Source organism: Acipenser ruthenus, chromosome 5 (genome assembly GCF_902713425.1).
Source record: "Acipenser ruthenus chromosome 5, fAciRut3.2 maternal haplotype, whole genome shotgun sequence".
In the NCBI taxonomy this organism is placed as follows: domain Eukaryota; kingdom Metazoa; phylum Chordata; class Actinopteri; order Acipenseriformes; family Acipenseridae; genus Acipenser; species Acipenser ruthenus.
This window is the reverse complement of record NC_081193.1, coordinates 42,544,081-42,566,510: the sequence shown is the minus strand read 5'-3', so window position 1 is coordinate 42,566,510 and position 22,430 is coordinate 42,544,081. Positions and strand designations below refer to the sequence as shown.

Here is a 22,430-nt window from a genome sequence, read left to right as displayed (position 1 = left end):
GTTTTAGTTTCAGAGCACGATAGTCCAAGTGATAACCTTGTATCTCCAGCTGCAGAAGCTGCCAGGGGATCTCCGCTTGGAAAAGTAAATCCTTATTCAGTTGTAGATATAGCTCCTTTGCAGGAGCAGAGTCCCATACACAAAGAGGATGAGGTCGGCCAGGAAGATGCTGCTAGTGCCAGAGTTCCTAGTGGGTATTCCGTTCCGGTGCCATGTGGATACGCTATACCGTCCAACATCCCGCTAATCCTGCCTGCTTACTCCACTCCTGTCATCATACGACACCTCTCAGTAGATGAAGAAGGTAACATGATTGCCTTTTTAGTTTGTCTCAAGAGAGGTATTCTGTATACAAGCAACAGTTATAATTTAGGACTGGCTCTTGACCATTTTTATAATTCTACATTGAGGGTGGATGCTGTTTATTTTTAGTCAGAGTCTGGCTTGGACAGTTATGTTTTTCTTGTCTTTTGAATTTCTGAAGCTGTAGGCATTTTCATTTGCAGTCCAGTTTTTTTCTTTTTTTTATCTAACTGTAATTGTAACTAACTGAAACTTATTCTAGTCATCTTAATATGTGTAATGAAAGCTGGATCATAACTCCTAAAATGTGACTTTTTATACACCAAGTTAAAATGTACCATTAGCTTCTACCACTTGTGTATCACTGTACTACTTTGGGAAGACAAGCTAATTTACTGTGGCCTTTTGTCTATTTAAAACCAATAGAAGCATGTAAATGAAAAAAAACTAAGACCATATGCTCAGGATATACACTACCCTCCGACATGCATTGGTATGTAGGCTGATATAATTAGGTGATTTCTGATTTTTACAGTACCCCCTCTTATCACCCAGCCTTCTCATCTGCAAAGCCATTGTGTATTAAGAGGAAGTGCAATGTGGATTCTAGGCTAAAGAAAAATGAACAGATGTAAGCCATAAGCAAGGTTTGACCATCTAGTTTAAACATATGGATGTGTCAAATTGATATAGAATTTGGAATTCTATAATACTGTTTTTATTCATGTTTTTCTATAGGATAAACTTTCCTTGTATCCCTAATCTATCCACAAGCACAGTGCCACAAACAGGAATAATATAAATACCGGTATAGCTTATTGTGGAAGAAAGCAATACTTGCACAATATAAAGACTGCCCTCTTGTGGCTGCCTTCATCTATCACGTGAATTTGTCAGGCTGGATTTTATAAATAAGGAAACAGCAACAGTATTTGATGCTTTTGTACACACATTAACAAGTTAACTTCTAACTAGCCTTTAAATTAATAATCCATGTGTATTTGTACTTTATTTATTTTTTTCTTAGTGGTGCAAAACTTTTTGTGTCACATGATTGTTAAAGTTGCTTTGTTATGTAATTCTCTGAGCCAAAATCATATACTTTTTTTTCTTCTTCTTTTTTTTAGTGACTGTGCATGAGCATGGCATCCATCCAGCACAAAACAGGTATGTATCCGAAGTAGATTATACTGTACAAAACCTGTTCAGACAAAAATTTGTCAAAATAAATAGTGTTTTTGTTTTTTTAAATACTTTTTATTTTTGTATAATTATACTGCAAAATAAACGCCTGGCTTAACACTGTAAATAGTGGTGTAAGGCTATATGGACTATGAAATTTGGTCTACTGTATGTGATAACATTTAAAAAAATATGTATTGTTATTACAGGGCACCTGCCAACTGAGTCTATGCTTTCAAAACTACATTAAAATGTTGTCAAATCTGCCATAGTGAATAAAACAGGCTTTCAACAGGAAGTGTGATGTATTCAAGTTTTATACATGCCAGGAGTACAAATTTGTGTAACAAATAATTTATCCTATAAGGGAAGACCCATGTCATATTCCAGTTTTCCATCTTGGTTCATGTCAGTAACAACAGTGTCAGGAAGGTTTGCTTCAGATTTAGGGGCCAATGTAAGGGTACGTGCAAAGATTTGCAGCTGCAAAACACCCATATTGCTGCCAAAAACCATTCGCTGGCTTAAAGTGGGACTTTAGCGGTCACTAAAAATGCGGTGAATGTAAAGAATGGTTTTCAACTGCTGTTCTGCACCCGCTATCAAATTAGCACTTTGCCATCATTAATCCATTTCAATGATACTGAAATGTATTCAAATGAAGAAAAGAGCATGGAACTGGGCAAATTTTGCCTTGCACTTGGGCAATTGCTGACCCTCCAAAAACTTTGCACCTCCTCTGACAAGGTGCAAACTATTGTAGTAATTAATTAAGAGCTGTATAAAACCACACACCTTCAGAGACCTGTCATTGGCCTCAGGGTGGCTGCTGTGGTACACTCCCTCATGCGGCGAAACTTGGTTCTTGCAGAGGACAGGCAGGAAAACCTTTGGAGGAGGGCAAGACTGAGAAGACCCTGCATATTCAAACCCAGGGTCACTTTGTTTGGGATGGATTGTCCTCTCCTCTTGCCTCTCCAGCGGTGTCAGCTGTGATGTGGATGGCGGCCCTCCTCCTGATCCTGCTGCATGCCTGTGCTGCGATGCGGGTTTTGCTTTTGTTCGCTGCCGCAGGTGCTGCCACCTTGTCATCACCAGGTTGACTGTCCTCCTGGTAACACCGACAGCATTGGCTTTCTCCACTAGAGGACCATATGGTCTCTTTGGCAGCATAACTGATGTTGGCTGAGGCTTTTCCAAATAATTCAATTTCATGTTGAGTGACCTCAGCTGTAAGGACAGCTCCTCCACAGAAAACTTTTATTTTCTTTTCCGTGCGGCAAGAGGACTTTGCTGCCCTTCCTCTGGCACATTTTTTTGTTTTGTTTTGATTTTCGTGCTCTCTGTACTCCTAACTCCCTGTAAATGCGGCCGCTAAATACTAGCGCAATGTACAGGCGGCGCTCATTGCAATCCTCATTATCATGATTGCAGTTCATTATTCATGTATGCTCAGTAATTTGCATTGCTTTTAAGCTTACGTAGGCCGCAGTGCAAAATAATTGCTTGGCTGCTAGGCAATTGTTTGCACTGCGCCTATCCTTGCATCAGCCACTAAATGCATGTGAAGGAAGTGGTCACTTTACAAGCGGTTTGCTTTGTTTTTCATTACAGTGAAGATCGACCGGCAGTTAAAATGGCTGATGCTTTGGCAAGATGGATTGCGGATCCTGCAAATACAGCTTGGATGGAAAGTAGGTGGAAAACTGTTTTTATATAGTGTATTGAACAAATACATAATTATATTTAAATTGACAGTACTGTATTTATCAATCCAGCCACCACAAACACAGAATTATGGTATGTAACAAAAAAGCAACATATTTTCAAAATACAATCAGCAGTTTTTTTCTTTTTCATTATTGCTTAATTGCAACATAATTACACTCCATCTTCATTCCAAGCCCGGGACACACAGGCGTATCGCGGCACGCAAGGCATTTTGCCGGCTGTATCACTGCCATGCTTTCACATGGTGTTGTACAGATCAGCGCGGGACGATACTGCTAGTCCCACGGTGACGCTGAGTGGTACCGCTCAAATCGAATGCAGAGCGATTTTTTTTTTTTTTTTTTTCTGGCTGCCACGCAGTACCATCGGTGGATTAACCAATCGCAGCCAAGTGCTGACATGTGCTTGCCAGGAAAAATCATGAATGAAACTGTTGTCTACGGAGGTGTCCAAGGACAGGCAAGTCAGTATTTTATACATCGCCCCTGATAAGCATACTATTATTTCTGTACTATTTATACTAAATTACTGGCTGTAAAAGGATATCTTTTTCTAACACTTTAGTAGTAGGCTACTTGCAGTCAGCAACGTATGTTTCTTTGCTAAGTTGATCGCTCATTTCATACACCTGCACACAGATGACAGAAAAACAACTTTGAAAAACAAACCAGTGTTTTTATTTAGTAGATTATATGGGGGACATTACAGCTATGGCCAGAAGTTTTGCATCACACCCTATAGAATGAATAAAGTTACATTGACATATTGAAATTACATATCACTTTGTAGTTTTCCAAAAATTGAAAAATGTGACATTTTCGAAATCTTAACATGAAATACTGTACTACTAATTGTAGTTTCTAATAGACTTTTGAGATACCATTTTGTTGTTTCTTAGATTGCATGATGTTAAATAAAATATTGAAATTATGTTAATACAGGTGTGTGTTTTTTTTTTGTTTTTTTTTTTTAATTGTCTGCATTCTAAGATTCAACTTTCTTTGGCCATATATGTAAATGATATAAGTACATAGCCTACAGTGTGGTACTGACAGCTACTGTACTGTACCATTAAATTTATCTACAATTTATCTACCGGGTGCAGACTAGCGGTATCGCACCGTGAAAATGCCCAGCGGTGCCGTGCCGCACCTGTCTGTCTCGGACTTAATACTTCTGTCACATACTGTGACAATATTTATGAAAGAAGCAAAATGTGCCTGTGTGTTTTTTTTTTTTTTAGATCCTGATGAAGTTATTTATGATGATGTGCCGAGAGAAAACTCTGATTCTACAACAGGTCTGTTATTAAAATATTTTGGGTCTTTGGATTTCCAAAACAAAGCTAACTTGTTGTAAGCATAAATTCTACTGTAATATGTGTTCATTTTACTTCCAGATCCAGATGAAATGATCTACGATGATGTAGAACTTGGGGAAGAAGGTGGAAACAGTTCCCCGGAGAATGGGTGGAGCGCCAGTGAATTTGAAAGCTACGATGAACAAAGTGATACAGAGAGCAAAAGCGACAATGGGATTCCAAATACTTTCCTCCGAGGCAAATCTCAAAAACACAAAATGCATGTGTGTAATAATGTTTTAATGAATTACACAGTATTTAATAATAATAAAGAAAAAATAACATATTCTGTATATTCACTGCCATTTATTGCCAGTAGTTGAACATTATTAAACTGGTATCTTTTTAAATATAAAGAAAATAAATACAATGATCTCTCGTTGATATCTAGTGTACCAACTAAACACATTTGTAATGTAACATCAACCTTGACAATTGGGGTAAGATCAGTGTGCACACTCACAAAAAGAATGACGTACGAATGATGGCCCCTGATCATTGCTCTTAACATTTCAAATTATGACCGTTCTACCTGGTGAACTTGAGTTATAGTAGATTTCTTTGTAAATATATGTTTTTCAATGATCTTATGTGCATGCTTTCAGTTTATTGTATGTTTGTCAGCTGTGCTTCACACTGCACTTGCTTTTTTTATTTTTTTAAAGAGTACTGTGAGAAAAAGATAAGATCTCATGACAAACACAGTAGAACTTCAGCAGATTAGGCTGAAACATGAGCAGAAGGTAATTGGATAACAAACATAGACCAAAATATGTTCATAAGGAAGCCAATCGTGGGAGAATTATTGTCTTTCAAAGTTCATGGTATTTAAAGTCATTTTTACCAGGACAAGGTATGTTCTTTTTGAAACACAATTTTAAGCTATTGCAAAAGAGAATTTTTCCTTTGAGAATGGCATGGAATAAATGTACTTTTTATATAAAATAAAAATGTTTAATTTTGTATTTTAGTCTCCCAGCCACATTCTTTAGTATTATATTGTAAAAGTTATTTTGCTTTGCAACAATATTTATTTTGTTAGAAAAACGTAAATTACACTTTAGAGAGAGGTTACCTCATTAAATAGATGACCTTGTTTGATTTGTTAAAGCAAGATTTGGAGGTTTTAATGCAGGCTATACAAGAGCTATAAAAGACTATCATTTACCACTTAAAGACGCACATGCTATGTATTAGTAAAGGAACAATACACCTTTTGGGCGTTAATACAATTCTGAGATATTAAATGCATTGTTATACTGGGTGATTCAGACATTACCAGACAAGTGGGATGAACACATTTACTAATAGATAAATATAGAGGTCACAGATACTGTAGACTTTTAAATCACCCTGTATACAACTTTGTTGTTGTCCAGTCCACTGTCTCTTTGGGCAGTTTCATTTTTTTATATGTTTTTTTTTTATTTATTGATTTATTTGTATGTGTTTTTTTTAACACCAAGCACATCTCGACTCTTCACAATTCTGTGCGATAACAATACCTTAATGATCATGTTCTTTTCAGCTCTCAGGTGACCTTTGCTCCCACATGAAACTGTAACATCCTGCTTATCTTAAAGCTTCTTATTGCAAAATGGTCTTCTGTCAGATGTGGCTGATTCTTCTCTAGGCTACGTTCAAGCCTCCACATGCAGCATTCAGTAGCCTAATTTGTTTCAACACGCAGTGTCTTTGTGCTCCCAAGGACAGTGCTTTGTTTGGGGTGGAAGGAACTGAAATGTAATGAAAGAGCTTATTATTCCCCTGCAGGGGATGAATATTCATTCCAAGCATCGGGCCTTTAGTTTAGTCCTTGGCATCTCACAAGCAGAGACTGACAGTTGTTCTAAATTGTGCAGTGGTTTGGGACATTTTGTCATAAATACTGTTCTAGAAACAAAACTGACGTGTGAAAAGTGCCAGTGAACTTGCTCTTCTTTTACATTTCACAGTGCCGTCCTTGATTTTGTTTTTTCCCCTTTGATAGTAACCATCTGGAGTATGTAAAGCTTTATAAATGTTTCCTGTAAAATTGTTGTGAATTAAAATGTTATTAATACAATAGTGTGACACTTCAACTTTAATTTAAATGACACCCCCCGCCCCATAGACAGGTTAATGAATTTTCATATTTAAAAAAATATATATTATTTTCCTCATAATTCCCAGTCAAAAACATCAATTGAGTTTAATTTAAAATGTATATAAGAATTTCTATGACTAATATATATTTCTGTATTTTCTCAAAGATGCAAAAGTTAATGAAAGCAGCAAAAGATGGAACCAAAGATGGGCTTGAAAAAACCAAAGCTGCTGTGAAGAGAGGACGTTCATTTATAAAAACAAAGTCTCTTATTCAAGGTAAAGGGTCAGTTATTAGTACAGTAGCTTGGGACATTCTAACAGCAGCATTTTGGAAATATTACGGAGGATTTCTTGAATTCACAAAAAAAAAAATCTATTTAGTTTAACTTCGTTTTAAGTGCTCTCACAGCAATATTTATTTATTTATGCGTCCATTTTGGATTTTTAAACTACCTTGTAGAATGTTGGTAACATAAATCCATCAAATCCTGTGAGCTGGTCCACCTGAGTGCCCTCCAGCACCAACATTTTAAAATTGAATATATAATTTTGTTTTTTTTCTGTGTGATAATATGTGTTTATCATTAACCTTTTAGATCGAAAGTCAGTCTGTCTTGAAGAGGAACCAGGTGTTTTTATTGAAGTTGATTGTCTCAATACTGAACCAGTGATGATGCCTATGCCAGAAGGATTGACACAGCAGCAGGTTCGAGTCCAGGCTATTCCTTTGCCGACCGAGGACAGGAGCTCCCAGGAGGCGGTGCACAATTGGCTGAGCGCCGCCAGGGAGGAGGGAGGGTGGGTTAGGTCGGCCAGGGTGTCCTCGGCTCACCGCGCACCAGTGACCCCTGTAGTCTGGCCGGGCGCCTGCGGGCTTGCCTGTAAGCTGCCCAGGGCTGCGTTGTCTTCCGACGCTGTAGCTCTGTGTGACTGCATGGTGAGTCTGCAGAGTGTAAAAAAGCGGGCTGCTAACTGCACACGCTTCGGAGGACAGCATGTGTTCGTTTTCGCCCCTCCCAAGTCAGCGCAGGGGTGGTAGCGGTGAGCTGAGCTAAACAAAATAATTGGACACTACTAAATTGGGGAGAAAATAACAAAAAAAGAATTGTTGACTACTAAATTTATTTAAAAAAAAAAGCTTTATAAGATATATTACCTCACAAGCCCAAATTGAAAATAGTGTAACATTTTAGCAGGAAAACATAAAAAATGTGGCTCATGCAAAAAAGATTTAATCTGCACCGAAGTAAACAAACTGGTAAGCCAACAATTCCTGGTATATGATGAAGTAGAATGCAAAAAATACTAGTAAGAGACATTGTGCTTGATTTCAAAACAGGTTGTTCGAAGATATATTCTTGGGTCAATACTAGAGAGTGAAAAAAACTACTTGGATGCATTAAAACGCATTTTAGAGGTAGGTTTTTTTTATTTGTATTTATTTTAACTTAAGTTTCTTTTAGTACTGTAGTATTATACAGTTATTTTTAAATGTGTTTTAATTCATACTGCACATACCTACAACTTTAGCTCTGAACAAGTCGCCCTCTCATTCATGTCTTTATTTTCTACTGTGCTTATTGCTCTTTGTTTTCAATTTGTGCAACTGGTCCAATGTGAAGAGCTTCCTTTCTTGCTTCTTTAAGAAAAACTGCATGAGGTAGGCCTCCTGAGCTGAGGTGTATTCCCCCTGCAACTGTAGGTTAGTTGAGGAGAGTTTGAATGTTAAAATGCATAAGCAGCGTTCAGTTACCTTGATCATGCCAGTCTGTAAGAGAAAGGATGACTAAACTTGCAGTTGCAGGGCAGACATTGTGTGTTTTCCTTGACTTTAGAGCAAATGGTGGTTTTAGAAATTCATGTTTGCAGAGGTTTTTTTTTATTTATTTTATTTTATTTAAACAGTTATATTTTGTTTTCTTGCTGCTTCTCTTTTCTCAACAGCAATATGAAAAGCCACTGTCAGAAATGGATCCAAAGTTGATAAGTGATCGAAAATTAAAAATGATGTTTTACCGAATCAAGGAGCTCCTTCAGTGCCATTCTCTGTTCCAGATTGCAATAGCTAGTCGTGTTGCTGAGTGGGACAGCTCGGAAATGATAGGAGATGTGTTTGTTGCTTCAGTAAGTATTTTTTTTTTGTGGTTAAAGAAACTTGCATCTTGTTAAATTACAGTATCAAAATAAAATGCTATAGAACTTTAACACCATTGTGTTTGTTTTCATTGCCCCTAACTACATAACTTAATAATTCTGTAATATTGTTCCAGGCATGTTTCTACTGCGTTTATAATTTCCTCCATACATTTCCAATAGTAATGATGTCATCTTTAGAGTGCTGCAGCTGTGTAGAGGAATAATAAGAAGTCAGCATCTTGGGTTCCACAGCCCAGCAACGGAAGCTGTATAAACAAAATATTGAGGTGTACAAAATGACATATTGGAAACCCAATTCTAGAAACGGAATTATTTTATATGAATCAGCATTCCGTTTTTCCTGTACATTTTTTTTTTCTCATTGTTTATTATAAGCTGGACCTGCAAAAGTAGGAAGCTCTCTTATGAATAAGCGTTTTAGTCAATTTAGTTTGTTTTGGGTTTTGTAATGAGGTGGGATGGTGTAAGATAAAGCTGTCATCTCCCCGACCCCAACACCCCCCAAGTACCTGATTTAAAAATGTATGTAGAATTACCAAAAGCATACAATATACTGTACATCATATACATTCATGGCTGAGGTGCTAAACGTGTGTTCTGTTATACAGTATACCTGCAGATTACATGCATTGTGATTGGTGGGATAAACTGTATTGACATTGTTGACATTACAAACTGTTCCTTGTCTTTCTTATCTTCTACATACAAGTACAACCACGGTTTGTAACAGTGTTTTTTTTTATTTTTATTTAAGTTTTCCAAATCCATGGTGCTGGATGCATATAGTGAGTATGTGAATAATTTCAGCACAGCCATGGGGCTTGTCAAGAAAGCATGTGCAATAAAGCCTGCTTTTCTTGAATTTTTGAAGGTAGGTGAGACACTTTTTAAATTGGACATGCAGAATAGGGCCATATTTAATTTAGTATTATATTGAAAATGTGAAATGTACTAAACTAAAACCAACCCACTACATAATAAAAGGTCTATTCATTAAAGACCAGAGTAAATATTTTGAAAATATGGCTCATCTTGCTTGAATTTATAATTATTGTCCGACTTTGCTGTCTCCCATCAACCAAACTGTAATAAATGGTCAAATTAAACTCGCTGGCACACACCATGATTCAGTGGAAGTTGTGTTGCAGATGCATGAAGGTGAACAGTAGCTACATAATGTGATGACCAGGCTGGTCAAGACTTGTCGAATGATGTCCTTCTGTAAGGCTAGTGAATGTTTTTACTACTGAAGCTGCAGCGTGAAGTGGGTCGATTCATAGCTACCATGTATGTTTATTTATGAAATAAACTTATTTATAGAGCATGTTTTTTCCTCTGCGTAAGTGAAAGTCTGGAGTGTCTTATTAACTAAAGGCTTTCATCCCTGCAGCACTGCCAAGATTCCAGCTGCGATCGCAGTACGCTGTACGGGTTAATGATGAAACCTATCCAGCGGTTCCCACAGTTTATCCTGCTTCTTCAGGTAATTACACATTTTGCTATCTCGGCTTGCCATGCTGTTTAGTAATGCATATTTATAAACATCTCAACTAACAAATGAAATGTGCCTAAAAGCGTAGTGTCACAAACCACTTGCTATTTACAATGCCATGCACTTATACCATTATTCCTTAACTTGGCCACCAAGATTACCAATTTACCAGTGTCTTGTCCTAATCAAGCATAAAGTGTGAACCCCCTTGTTAACTAAATAACAAAGGGGAAATGCAGAGATTTTAAAAAAAAATCTGGTGCAACAGATGGACAGGGTTATAATTTGCACATTTTAAACATTGAAAATAAGCACCACATGCACTACTTGCTCTTATTTATTTTATTACATTTTTTCTAATAAACATTCAACCTTGGCTCAAAGAAATCCAAAACGTGTGTAAGAACTTTGCAAACCACAAAGACATTTGGCCACCAGGTGGTGCTATCCAGCCATACTAATTATTATTTAAAATGTTTAATTTTTTTAATTTGAAACATTCAGTGGCTTGAAACATGAAATGAGGAAACGTCTTTACTTGCCTCATTCCATTGGCAAACTGAATACATGTATTCTTGTTTAGGACATGTTGAAAAACACTCCTAAAGGACACCCTGACAGACTTCCTCTGCAGATGGCTCTGACGGAACTTGAAACATTAGCAGAGAAACTAAACGAGAGGAAGAGGGAGGCAGACCAGCGCTGTGAAATTAAACAAATCGCGAAAGCCATGAATGAGCGCTATCTTAACAAGGTACTGTGCTGCACAGCTATTAGAGATTCAAATAGGGTTGGAACTTTACTGAATCGTTTGATACGTTCCTAGATAATTAAGAAGGCTTTTTCCGTCTCACATTTTGTATAAATGGTACACCTCAAAGTGATCGCCCAGGACCGGAGATCTGTATTTTTTACATTTTTGATCAGTGATCCTTCTGTAGTCTGGGCAGTTAATTTTGCACATGTGCAATGTTAGTCTCGCATCGTCTTACACATGTGTTTGCAGAAACCCAGAACTGACAATGCTAGCCTTGAAAATATACTATATACTATATAACTGTAAACAAGATTACTGTATAAAATGGAACTGATGTTCTGTATTTCACCACAAGGGGTTAGATTATTTCAGGTATAAAAATATTTGTCTATTGTTTAGTTTTATTTTCATTCTTGTCTATTCCCTTTTTATTTTTACCTGCTTTCAAAATTCACCTACACAGAAGTGTGTTTATGATGGTCACATTAAAAGATTTTAAGTACACCTCGCCATTAGACCATACTCGGACACTTAAACTTGCACTATCAGGAGCAGATCTCTATTAAGAGTATTTGAATTCTTCCCTTTGGTGGTTATAATAAATGGATTCCATTGTACTGTAGTAATATTTTCAAAAGTTTGTGTGTTGGAGGTTGATTCCTCTGTTTGTTATTTTAAATACACGGGTATATGACCCCACTCAGTTCTCCTGTTTTCTATATCTCTACAGTCCAGACTTAACAATGAGCTTTTCAAAGTGCAGTCTCTTCAGCTTGTTTTTCCTGCTGATAAACGGTCTTTCCCTGGGCACTCTTCCACCCCCATCCAAAGTCAGGACACTGTTTCTCACAGTCTGGGGGTGTACATACACTTCCCAAGTTTCCTTCAAACTGTCATTGGCCTCATCTGTTGCTTTCCTTCTGCCTAGTTGTACTAGTCCAGGGGGTTTCAAACTTTTTCAGTCTGGGACCCCCTTTTTCTGAGGAATTTCCATGTATGTAAAATTTAAACATACACAGCTATATTTCTAAACAAATGTATGATTTCAAAACATTTAAATCACACACTTTTAAAGCTGCATTGGCAGTCAAAGACTAATTTAGTAATCTACACATCTGCTTTTCAGATGAGGCTCTATGCTGGTAATACACATTCGCAGATCATATTCAACATTGAGACAGTTACGGTATTTAATTTTGATTGCAACCAGATTTGAAAAGGCATGTCAATGCAAAAGGCACAAGCACTTTCATGGCTTTGCATACTAGTTCTGAGTATTCAACACGCAGAGATAACCAAAAATCACAAAGTACAGTGCTCCCTCGCTATCAGGCTCTCAATTATAACGCGCCTCGGATACAGCATGTCCCCCAATTCCCTATACTAGTGATTCATGCAATATTTCTACAGTAAATACAGTACCAGTGGTGTTCAAACTGTAAACAACTACTCAGTCTAACTTCTGTTTCTGTCTCTCCCTTTTGATACAGTATTTGAACTGAAGAAAAGCTGCGCTGGCACTTTATAACACAGACATCTTATTCAGCATTTGTTTTGTAACTAAATAAATATTAGGCCAGTTTACATGGTTAACTTTCCTAATGTATTTATTTTCTTTTGCTGCGAGAGGAGATGCAGCTTTCTCCGGGAGACGAGACACTTTAGCTTCGCTTCAGCCCCACTCCGGCAGCCGAACCTGGGGCGAGCCCATTCCCTCTTCCCCTCGCCCGACCCACTCTCCTTCTCGCACTTGGTTTGCTCCCGACTGCCGTTTAGCCAGGCTTTATAGTTTAAAAACTGCTAATTAAAATGATCCACAAGTGGGAATGCTACCTTTTTTTTTTTTTTAACATGGTGCTTCATGCATGGTTAATTCACTGAAAGTTACATTTTTGCTGCACTATATGTGCATTATAGAGAGGGAGTTATTTTATTTTGTATTTGTCAGATGTGTGTTATGTGTCCCGCGGCGCCTCCCACCCCCTCCCCCATTTATAACGCTCTTCGGTTATAATACTTATATTGTGTGTCCCCAGAGACCTGCCTTCTAGCGAGGGAGCACTGTAATTGTTTTGGAAAAGTGAGCTTCAGGGTATTATCCACAAGCTTGTCATTCATAAAAAGAAGGTTCGTATCACGACCCTGCAGACTTTTGTTGAGCTCATTGAGCCGATCAAACACATCTGCGAGATAAGCAAGCATTGCAAGCCACTGTGAATCTTGAAGTCCAGCATAAGGAAATCGTTGTTTCTCCAGAAAAACCACTGCTTTTTATCTCAGCTGAAACAAACATGTCAAAGCCTTCCCACAGGAAAGCCATCGTACTTCAGCATGAAACAGAAATTGCTGATGTTCAGAACCCATTTCTTCGCAAAGCACGGACAACAAACGTGCGTTAGTTGGTCGACCTTTGAAGTTTCATGTAAAGCTGTTTGCGAACGTCAGCAGCCATTTCATGAATGCACCGTGCAACCGAATCATTTGAAAGGGGTATAAGTTTTAATTTACTTGCAGAATCAGGTCCCAGCATAATGGTCGCCATGCCAGCAGCACATGGTGCTATAAGTGATTCAGCAATGGTGTGAGGTTTACCGCTTTCCTTAAAGCCACTATGTAGGACACACGGAGAGCTTTAGTATTCACACTGCTTGCTTGAAAAATTACAGCCTGTTTTTTCAGATTCGCTGAATTCCTCTGGGGGAAAAAAAATCAATTGGTTTGTCCTTCAGGGAAGGATGCTTGGTTTCTAAATGACGCCGCATTTTCGAAGGCTTCATACTTTCATGAGCAAGTATTTCACCACAAAGAACACACTGTGGTGGCGGGTTAGTCACACATCCAACATAGGCTATATAAACCTATATGGACACCATGTCCAGTGGTGACGGACATTAAAGAAAAAAAACGTCTGGGCCACGGACAAACAGAAAGGATATTGTATACAATCCCGTGCATGTGTTAGACGTTTCACTGCCACGGACACTGGTAATTCTTGCCACGGACATGCTCAATATATTTTTCGTCATTTCTTACTTTTCGTTTTTGAAACATGACTTCCATGCTCACATTTCTCACTGGCTGTCATAGAAGCAGGCTTTTTAAAAAAACGATCCATATTATTATATAATGTAGTTAGCTAATACTGAAATTCATCCACAAAAAACGTGTCTTTGTAAAATGGCCACTTAGATTTACGTTTTCATATGAGATGAACTCTTCTTTGCTTCATTGATTGATCCTCTCTTATAGTTACCAGAATAATCGGTGAGAAATGTCAAAGAAAGGACCACATAATTATCATACCTAATTCTAAAGACTCACCCTTCACAGTTTAGTGCGTAACCTGCAAAAACAGTGGTATACTGTATCTGTAACTAACTTCTGTTTACGTAAAGATATAGGCGGGACCCACAGATATGAAGGAAGGAGAAGTGTGTGTGTGTGTGTGTGTGTGTGTGTGTGTGTGTGTATTTAAATATTTTATATACAGCAGAACCCAAGCAGTATTAGTCATGCATTTTTCTTCTAGATTTTTAAATGCTAATTCTTAAAATGGTAACCTGCTGAAAGACATGTAGTATTAAAGGTGTTCATAACACAAGCAAGAAATACATGTGCAGCCTATATTATATTGATGTAAACCCTGCTTCATTTTTTTCCAGCTCCTAAGTAGTGGGAGTAGATACCTGATATGTTCTGACGACATGGTGGAAACTGTTTACAATGAGAAGGGAGAATTTATTAAAACCAAAGAACGCCGGCTGTTCTTGCTAAATGATGTGTTGATGTGTGCCACCGTTAACCTCAGGTATGAATCTGACAAAAGAAGCATGTCAAATGTATAGTACAAAATAATGACTCAAACAGTTTGAAAGATATTAATAATCATTTATTTCTGCAGTTATTTGATCAAAACATTTGAATGTTATTGTACCTTCATCAAGTTGAAATTCTGTAATTGTTGTAATTAACGTATATCGATAACAATTTTCCCTTTCAAGTACGAAATGTAACCATTACCAAATGGAATATATCTCTTATAGCCCAAATTACCTGAGCACTTATATCAAAGCTGCTACTTTAAGAGCCCTGTCAGACATCGTCTCCGCCCCCAGGAGGTAAATACGAGTGACGCTAAGGCTCTGCGCCATTTTCTGCCATTTTTCAACCTGCCTGAGGAAGGAGTGAGCTCTGTCTTTATTTTGAAATAATTTCGCTTTTAAGTGATAATTCTTCTTGGCTTAGTTTGTGATTAGGTTGCCTCCGCGGCCATGTGCCCTGTGTGAAGCCTGCAGCTCTCCTGCTCCTTCCCCGGGATTCAGTCCCTTGTTGCGCCTCAGTTCACTCTCTCTCACTTGCTGCTCGTCTCTTTATGAATTGATATTAAAATTCTTTAATTTTTTTTTTAATTCTTAATTTTATATATATATATATATATATATATATATATATATATATATATATATATATAATCTCAAGTGTCTAATTATTTTCTGTTTTTCTTTCAGAAACACAGCGCGCGTAGGCTGTATCTCCTGAGTTAGTCTTTGTACACAGACAGTATACTGCGCTAGCCATCTGTTTTTTTACAGTCAGCTTTTCGCGCTACAGAGACACTGCCAGTGTTAATGACTTTTTAGCTACACTGCGCTGTTGAATTGGCAGGAGCCTTTTCGACCGGAGAATATTTTGAGTGCCTCTATGCCGTTGCTGTGTTTGCTGTGCGGCACTGACACAAAGGCTACTAGATTTTTTCTAGTTAGCAGGCAACTGCAGCCCCATGCTTGCAGTTTGCCAGTGGTTTTTGCAGGTCTTTACCTGCACGTCACTTGTCCTGGTACCAGCCCGGTACCAGTGACTCGCTCTGCCGGTACCAGTCGGTACCAGAGCCAGTACTAGTCACCTAGTCAGAACCAGAACCGGTACCAATCACCTGATCGGTACCAGAGCTGGAACCAGATCCTGTTCCAGTGACCTGGTTGGTACCAGACCCGGTACCACTGGGTACCAGTCACCTGGTAAGTGCCAGAGCCTGTACCAGTGGCCTGGTCAGTACCAAGGTAGGGACCAGTCACCTTTATTGGTATCAAGGAAGTGGAACAGAAGCTGCTTTAGCAGGCATTCTGGCAGTACTGACCGGGTTGCAGGGCAAATGGTGAAGCTTTTTGAAGCTGTGAACCAGCAGCAGTCCCTTTTGACGGAGCTGCTGCGAGGCCCCTTGTTGTCTCAGTCCCTAGGGTTCAGGCACCACTGCCTAACCCACAGCCAGAGCAGGAGGACGCTTTGTCCCTCAAGGTGTAATCATCCCGGGCACGCCCGCCGACTGCCCTGCTGTCTCAATATCTTTGCACAGCCTATATAGGGTGCACAACACAGATAAACTGAACCTTGCCCAGTTTTCGCCGTGTTGAGGCTTCCATTGCATCTCTGGTGCAGATGCTCAATCTGACTGTGCTGCAAAGGGACATCTGATGCCCCAACAAACAATGCTGCATTACAGAAGTGATGCTGAAGAAGGCCTATGTGGCCTCAGCATTTTGCACACGCCTGGGTAGCTACAGTAGGATACTGGTAGCATACCAGTCCAAGCTGTCGGAGAATCTGTCGAATAAACACAGACTCTCATCCCACTGGTTGGGCGAGTTGAGCTTAGTCAATAACCACCTGCTCCAGTTGTCTAAGTACACTGGACAGGGCATTGGCCGTTGGTGGAAGGCAGCTCTGGTTTTCTCAGGCCCGAGTGACTGACAAGTACAAGGTGTCATTGCTTGATGCACCCGTAACACCGGTTATATATTTGGATGCCAGTGGATGAGATGCAAAAACGCTCTAAACTTTACAGGGAGTTGGCAATGCCTTCTCCCCAAACAGAAGTCCCAGCCTATAAGCCGGCAAAGCAATGGCGAAACAGGCACCCTCAGTCCCAGAAGCAGACATAGGCTCATACAGCCCCTGCTAGGGCTAATGCACAGAACTGCTTTCAGGGTGCACAGCGCAGAGGCTGTCGCAATTACCGGCGTCCTGCTCTCAAGAAGCAACCGCAGGTGCAAGTCCCATGAGCCAGCAGTCCTAGGTTTTGCTGCCACAGGTCTTGGGCCAATTCTATCAGGCCCACCTGGATTATTGGCGATCTTGCACCTTAGACACCTGGGTGCTTATCACCATCAAGGCCAGTTACTCTCTGCAGTTTTGTTTTGGCCCTCCCCCTTTTCAGGGCATGATCGTAACAACGGTCATGAAACCTCAGGACAGTATTTTAGATTCTCAGGAGGTATCGGCCCTGCTACAAAAACAGGCCATTGCAATTGTTCATCCGCTCAGTGAAGGAGAAGGGTTTTACTCCTGGTGTAAAAACGGGATGGCGGTCTCAGACCAATCCTCGACCTCAGACATCTCAATCAGTACTTAAGAGTAAAGTTTCAAGATGCTGACAATGCAACTATTGCAGTCAGTCAGGTCAGGCGACTGGTTTACTATGGTGGACTACAAGGATGCCTACTTTCACATGCCTGTAAAACCTGGCCACAGAAAATACTTGCGGTTCGCTTTTCAAGGGACCACGTGCGAGTTCTGTGTATTGCCGTTCAACCTTTCTCTAGCTCATCGTACTTTTATCAGCCTTTGAGTCTCCTCCTGAGAGTCTCCTTTGAGTCTCCTCCTTTATCTTTTATCAGCCTTTGAGTCTCCTCCTGAGACTCAAAGGCGTCAGAGTCCTCAATTACCTTATGTGCCAAGTCACCAGCTCAGGCAGTGTTGCACACGGGACTGGTCACCAGCCACCTCCAATGGCTAAGCTTCACGGTGAACCATTCTAAAAGCTGGCCAACGCCCTAGAGGGTTGTCTATCTCGGTGTAAGCCTCGATTCCATAAACATTCAGTGTCCTATGTCCACTGTTTGAAAGCTCTCTCGTGGTGGAAACAAGTAGCTCTGTGCAGTGTCACGAGGAGAGAGGTGGTGACCACAGACGCTTCCAGCCTAGGTTGTGGCGTTGTCTGGAACGGCCAGGGGGGAGGGTTTCCACTAAATGCTTTGAAGCTGCAGGCAGAGTTTTAAGAGCAGCCACTCATTCTTCTTTTTAACACATTTGTATTATGTTCCACTTTAAGTCTTGGGGTAGTTAGCCATACCACTTTTTGGACTTCTGGCGTTAAATGCTGAGGTTACTCAGTGTAGCCTTGCAGCATATACACTGCATGATGGTTCTCCTTCACTGTACTGTAGACTGTATGCCATGTGCTGTGGACTTTGGCCCTTCTCGGAATTTCGGCCAGAATGCTAAAGGCAGTTATCTTCCTTTTTAGCACATCTGCTGGTGCTGTAAGTCCTTCACTTGCGACGGCTTGGGTATTGTATCCCATTAAGTAATGGTTTTACTTGAAAGGAATTATCATAACTCTGATTCCCTGAAATAGAAATGTAATCATTACCCTTCAAGGTCACTGTGTTCACGCAAACGCAGCAGGCTGAAAGAGAAAATGGTGCTGAGCCTTATGCGTCACCCATTTATCTCCTAGGGGCGGAGGTGACATCAAACGCATACGGGGCTCTTAAAGGAACAACTTTGATATAAGTGCTCAGGTAATTCGTGCTATGAGATGCTGTATATCTTATTAGGTAATGGTGGATGATATGTATTTGTAGATCTACCTGTGAAGGCAGTGGTATTGTCCTATCTGGTCAGAAGTACTTGCTGAAGTGGAGTGTACCACTGAGCCACGTGGATGTGGTGGAGTTTGGAGGCAATGAAGAGCTGGGAGAAAACTCCAGATACCCTGCTCGGCATTCTGGAGAAAAAGTGGTGCTTCATGCAAAACCATGTATGTACAAGCTTTGTCCAGTTTTTAAATGCAGCATTTTTATTTATTTATTTTTTTGCTATGTGCAAGTATGATGGTTTTAATACAGGATGTAATTGTTTTTGACATTACACATCTGGTTTGTGTTTAAAAGTATATTGCATTGACCTTTATTTTCTGATAACATTTATGTATTTATTTAGTTTAGTTATTTGTATTGTATTTGCTTGGCTTTTTTGTGTTTTTTATTTTTTGCATTATCTTGGTATTTGCTGCATAACTAATAGTCTACTGAGCTCTGTGAAAGAGAGGCAGTGAGATCAATAACTTGCACTGTTGTAAGCTCTTCTGTACATCAGATGCTGTACTGGCACCTTTGGAACATTGCTTATGATCGGGTAATTACAAGAGGTCTTATTGACTGTTTGGATTTATTGGGGATGCATTATACTGTGGAGCTGAAGAAATGTATGACTTGCATCCTGAGGCTTGATTTGTGCTTCTACGTTTCTATTATAGTTCAAAGCTGGGTCATTCCGGCTCACGAGCATAATACATAAACCACATGTGGTGGAGAAAACAGTTCTAGAGTAGATGGTGTGTGTGCTAAAGTGCCCATCCCCCACATGGTGAGAACGTGTTTTGAAAAATGGAAAAAAAAAATACATTTTTCTCTATGTAGGTGATGACGTAGACAAATGCCATAGGCATTATTTTAATGACCCTAACCTGCAGTTTTGTGTCAAAGACTGAGTAAAGGTTCAATATTATGTGATGCTCTATTATTTTGTTCATGAACACAAGCCACTGATTTTCTTTAGTTTTATTTTACAGCATATGTTTTGCATTCATTTTGCAGCATATGTTTTATAGTCATCTGTTGCACTGTAAAATCAATAGTAAACTAGTTTAAACAAGGAACTGCCTTGATTTAATGTACTAATTTTCTCATATACAGTAGTCGCTGGCTAAGAGAACACCCCTCGGAAAGCTAGCGAAGTGTTCTCTTACCGAAGTGTTCTCTAAGGCAGAGTTGACCACCGGGCACAATATGCCCAGGCTGAACACTATATAAATCAATAAATACAAATGTATTTATTAATTATGTCATGACGCATGTGCATCAACATATGAAATTAACAGAATAAGTAAGGGAAAAGCAATAGGCAACCATATGGTAACAAACTATAATAATAATCTAACTGACAAAAACTAAGTTAACAAAACACCCCTACATATTTTAAAAATGCAGAAGTGGCTGTAACATTAATTATGAATACTAGAATGAATTAACGCAATAGTTATTAACAAAGCACCGCCCTACACACGTTAAAATGAAATATATTTTATAATATATTAACCTCAATATATTATCATATCTTTCATAATGTATGTGTTGTAATATATTTCACCATATACAAATTATTGACATTTTCATATATTTTAGTTTGGCAAAGTATATTGTGAAATATAAGGTAATATGTATGAGACAATAAAAAAAAAATATACATATATATATATATTATTTTTACAATTATTGAAAGAATATGATGATGTCTCTACACATGATTTGTTTATGTTTTAAGTTTAAAGTTTCTACCCATTCATTTCAATTAAAAAAAAAAAAAAGAGATTACCAAAAAAAACCTGGTCTATTAAAAAAAAAAATGCTATTTTGTTTAATAAAATCCTGGCAAAAAAAACAAGCTAAGAACATAAGAGCAAGAAACGTTTTAGCACTAATATATACAGTACTGTGCAAAAGTTTTAGGCAGCTGTGAAAAAATGCTGTAAAGTAAGAATGCTTTCAAAAATAGACATGTTAATAGTTTATATTTATCAATTAACAAAATGCAAAGTGAGTGAACAGAAGAAAAATCTACATCAAATCAATATTTGGTGTGACCACCCTTTGCCTTCAAAACAGCATCAATTCTTCTAGGTACACTTGCACACAGTTTTTGAAGGAACTCGGCAGGTAGGTTGGCCCAAACATCTTGGAGAACTAACCACAGTTCTTCTGTGGATTTAGGCAGCCTCAGTTGCTTCTCTCTCTTCATGTAATCCCAGACAGACTCGATGATGTGAGATCTGGGCTCTGTGGGGGCCATACCATCACTTCCAGGACTCCTTGTTCTTCTTTACGCTGAAGATAGTTCTTAATGACTTTCGCTGTATGTTTGGGGTCGTTGTCATGCTGCAGAATAAATTTGGGGCCAATCAGATGCCTCCCTGATGGCATTGCATGATGGATAAGTATCTGCCTGTACTTCTCAGCATTGAGGAGACCGTTAATTCTGACCAAATCCCCAACTCCATTTGCAGAAATGCAGCCCCAAACTTGCAAGGAACCTCCACCATGCTTCACTGTTGCCTGCAGACACTCATTCGTGTACCGCTCTCCAGCCCTTCTGCGAACAAACTGCCTTCTGCTACAGCCAAATATTTCAAATTTTGACTCATCAGTCCAGAGCACCTGCTGCCATTTTTCTGCACCCCAGTTCCTGTGTTTTCGTGCATAGTTGAGTCGCTTGGCCTTGTTTCCACGTCGGAGGTATGGCTTTTTGGCCGCAAGTCTTCCATGAAGGCCACTTCTGACTAGACTTCTCCGGACAGTAGATGGGTGTACCAGGGTCCCACTGTTATCTGCCAATTCTGAGCTGATGGCACTGCTGGACATCTTCCGATTGCGAAGGGAAGTAAGCATGATGTGTCTTTCATCTGCTGCGGTAAGTTTCCTTGGCTGACCACTGCGTCTACGGTCCTCAACGTTGCCCGTTTCTTTGTGCTTCTTCAAAAGAGCTTGAACAGCACATCTGGAAACCCCTGTCTGCCTTGAAAGTTCTGCCTGGGGGGACCTTGCTGATGCAGAATAAATACCTTGTGTCTTGTTGCTGTGCTTAGTCTTGCCATGGTGTATGACTTTTGACAGTAAACTGTCTTCAGCAACCTCACCTTGTTAGCTGAGTTTGGCTGTTCCTCACCCAGTTTTATTCCTCCTACACAGCTGTTTCTGTTTCAGTTAATGATTGTGTTTCAACCTACATATTGAATTGATGATCATTAGCTCCTGTTTGGTATAATTGTTTAATCATACACCTGACTATATGCCTACAAAATCCCTGACTTTGTGCAAGTGTACCTAGAAGAATTGATGCTGTTTTGAAGGCAAAGGGTGGTCACACCAAATATGGATTTGATTTAGATTTTTCTTCTGTTCACTCACTTTGCATTTAGTTCATTGATAAATATAATCTATTAACATGTCTATTTTTGAAAGCATTCTTACTTTACAGCATTTTTTCACACCTGCCTAAAACTTTTGCACAGTACTGTACAATATATATATATATATATATATATATATATATATATATATATATATATATATAATATATATATATATATTGTAACCGGCCGGCACTCGTGGTCGTTCGTTTGCCCCTTTAAAAGTAGACCCAGGACACAGGAAATGGAGTTTTAAGCACTTGCACACTATTTTTAATACACAATCAAAAACAAAACAAACACCTAGTTCTCAAACACACTAACTAAACACTTA

The 22,430-nt window shown here is 39.1% G+C and overlaps 1 protein-coding gene across 7 annotated transcripts in view; it reads left to right on the top strand.

The window, feature by feature from the left end:
* The window catches only part of LOC117403365 (rho guanine nucleotide exchange factor 10-like), a 101,485-nt gene that overhangs the window by 32,083 nt on the left and 46,972 nt on the right, over positions 1-22,430 (top strand). For 6 of the 7 annotated variants that reach the window (XM_059024240.1, XM_034005458.3, XM_059024243.1 and 3 more), the window contains 14 exons: positions 8-304; positions 1,431-1,470; positions 3,100-3,179; positions 4,460-4,516; positions 4,616-4,800; positions 6,829-6,940; positions 7,261-7,370; positions 8,004-8,081; positions 8,609-8,788; positions 9,576-9,692; positions 10,212-10,304; positions 10,897-11,067; positions 14,733-14,878; positions 18,714-18,889. In XM_059024240.1, the coding sequence (XP_058880223.1) occupies positions 8-304; positions 1,431-1,470; positions 3,100-3,179; positions 4,460-4,516; positions 4,616-4,800; positions 6,829-6,940; positions 7,261-7,370; positions 8,004-8,081; positions 8,609-8,788; positions 9,576-9,692; positions 10,212-10,304; positions 10,897-11,067; positions 14,733-14,878; positions 18,714-18,889 (1,842 nt within the window). The remainder of the gene's footprint in view (positions 1-7; positions 305-1,430; positions 1,471-3,099; positions 3,180-4,459; positions 4,517-4,615; positions 4,801-6,828; positions 6,941-7,260; positions 7,371-8,003; positions 8,082-8,608; positions 8,789-9,575; positions 9,693-10,211; positions 10,305-10,896; positions 11,068-14,732; positions 14,879-18,713; positions 18,890-22,430) is intronic. The other variant, XM_059024241.1, reaches the window with a different exon arrangement.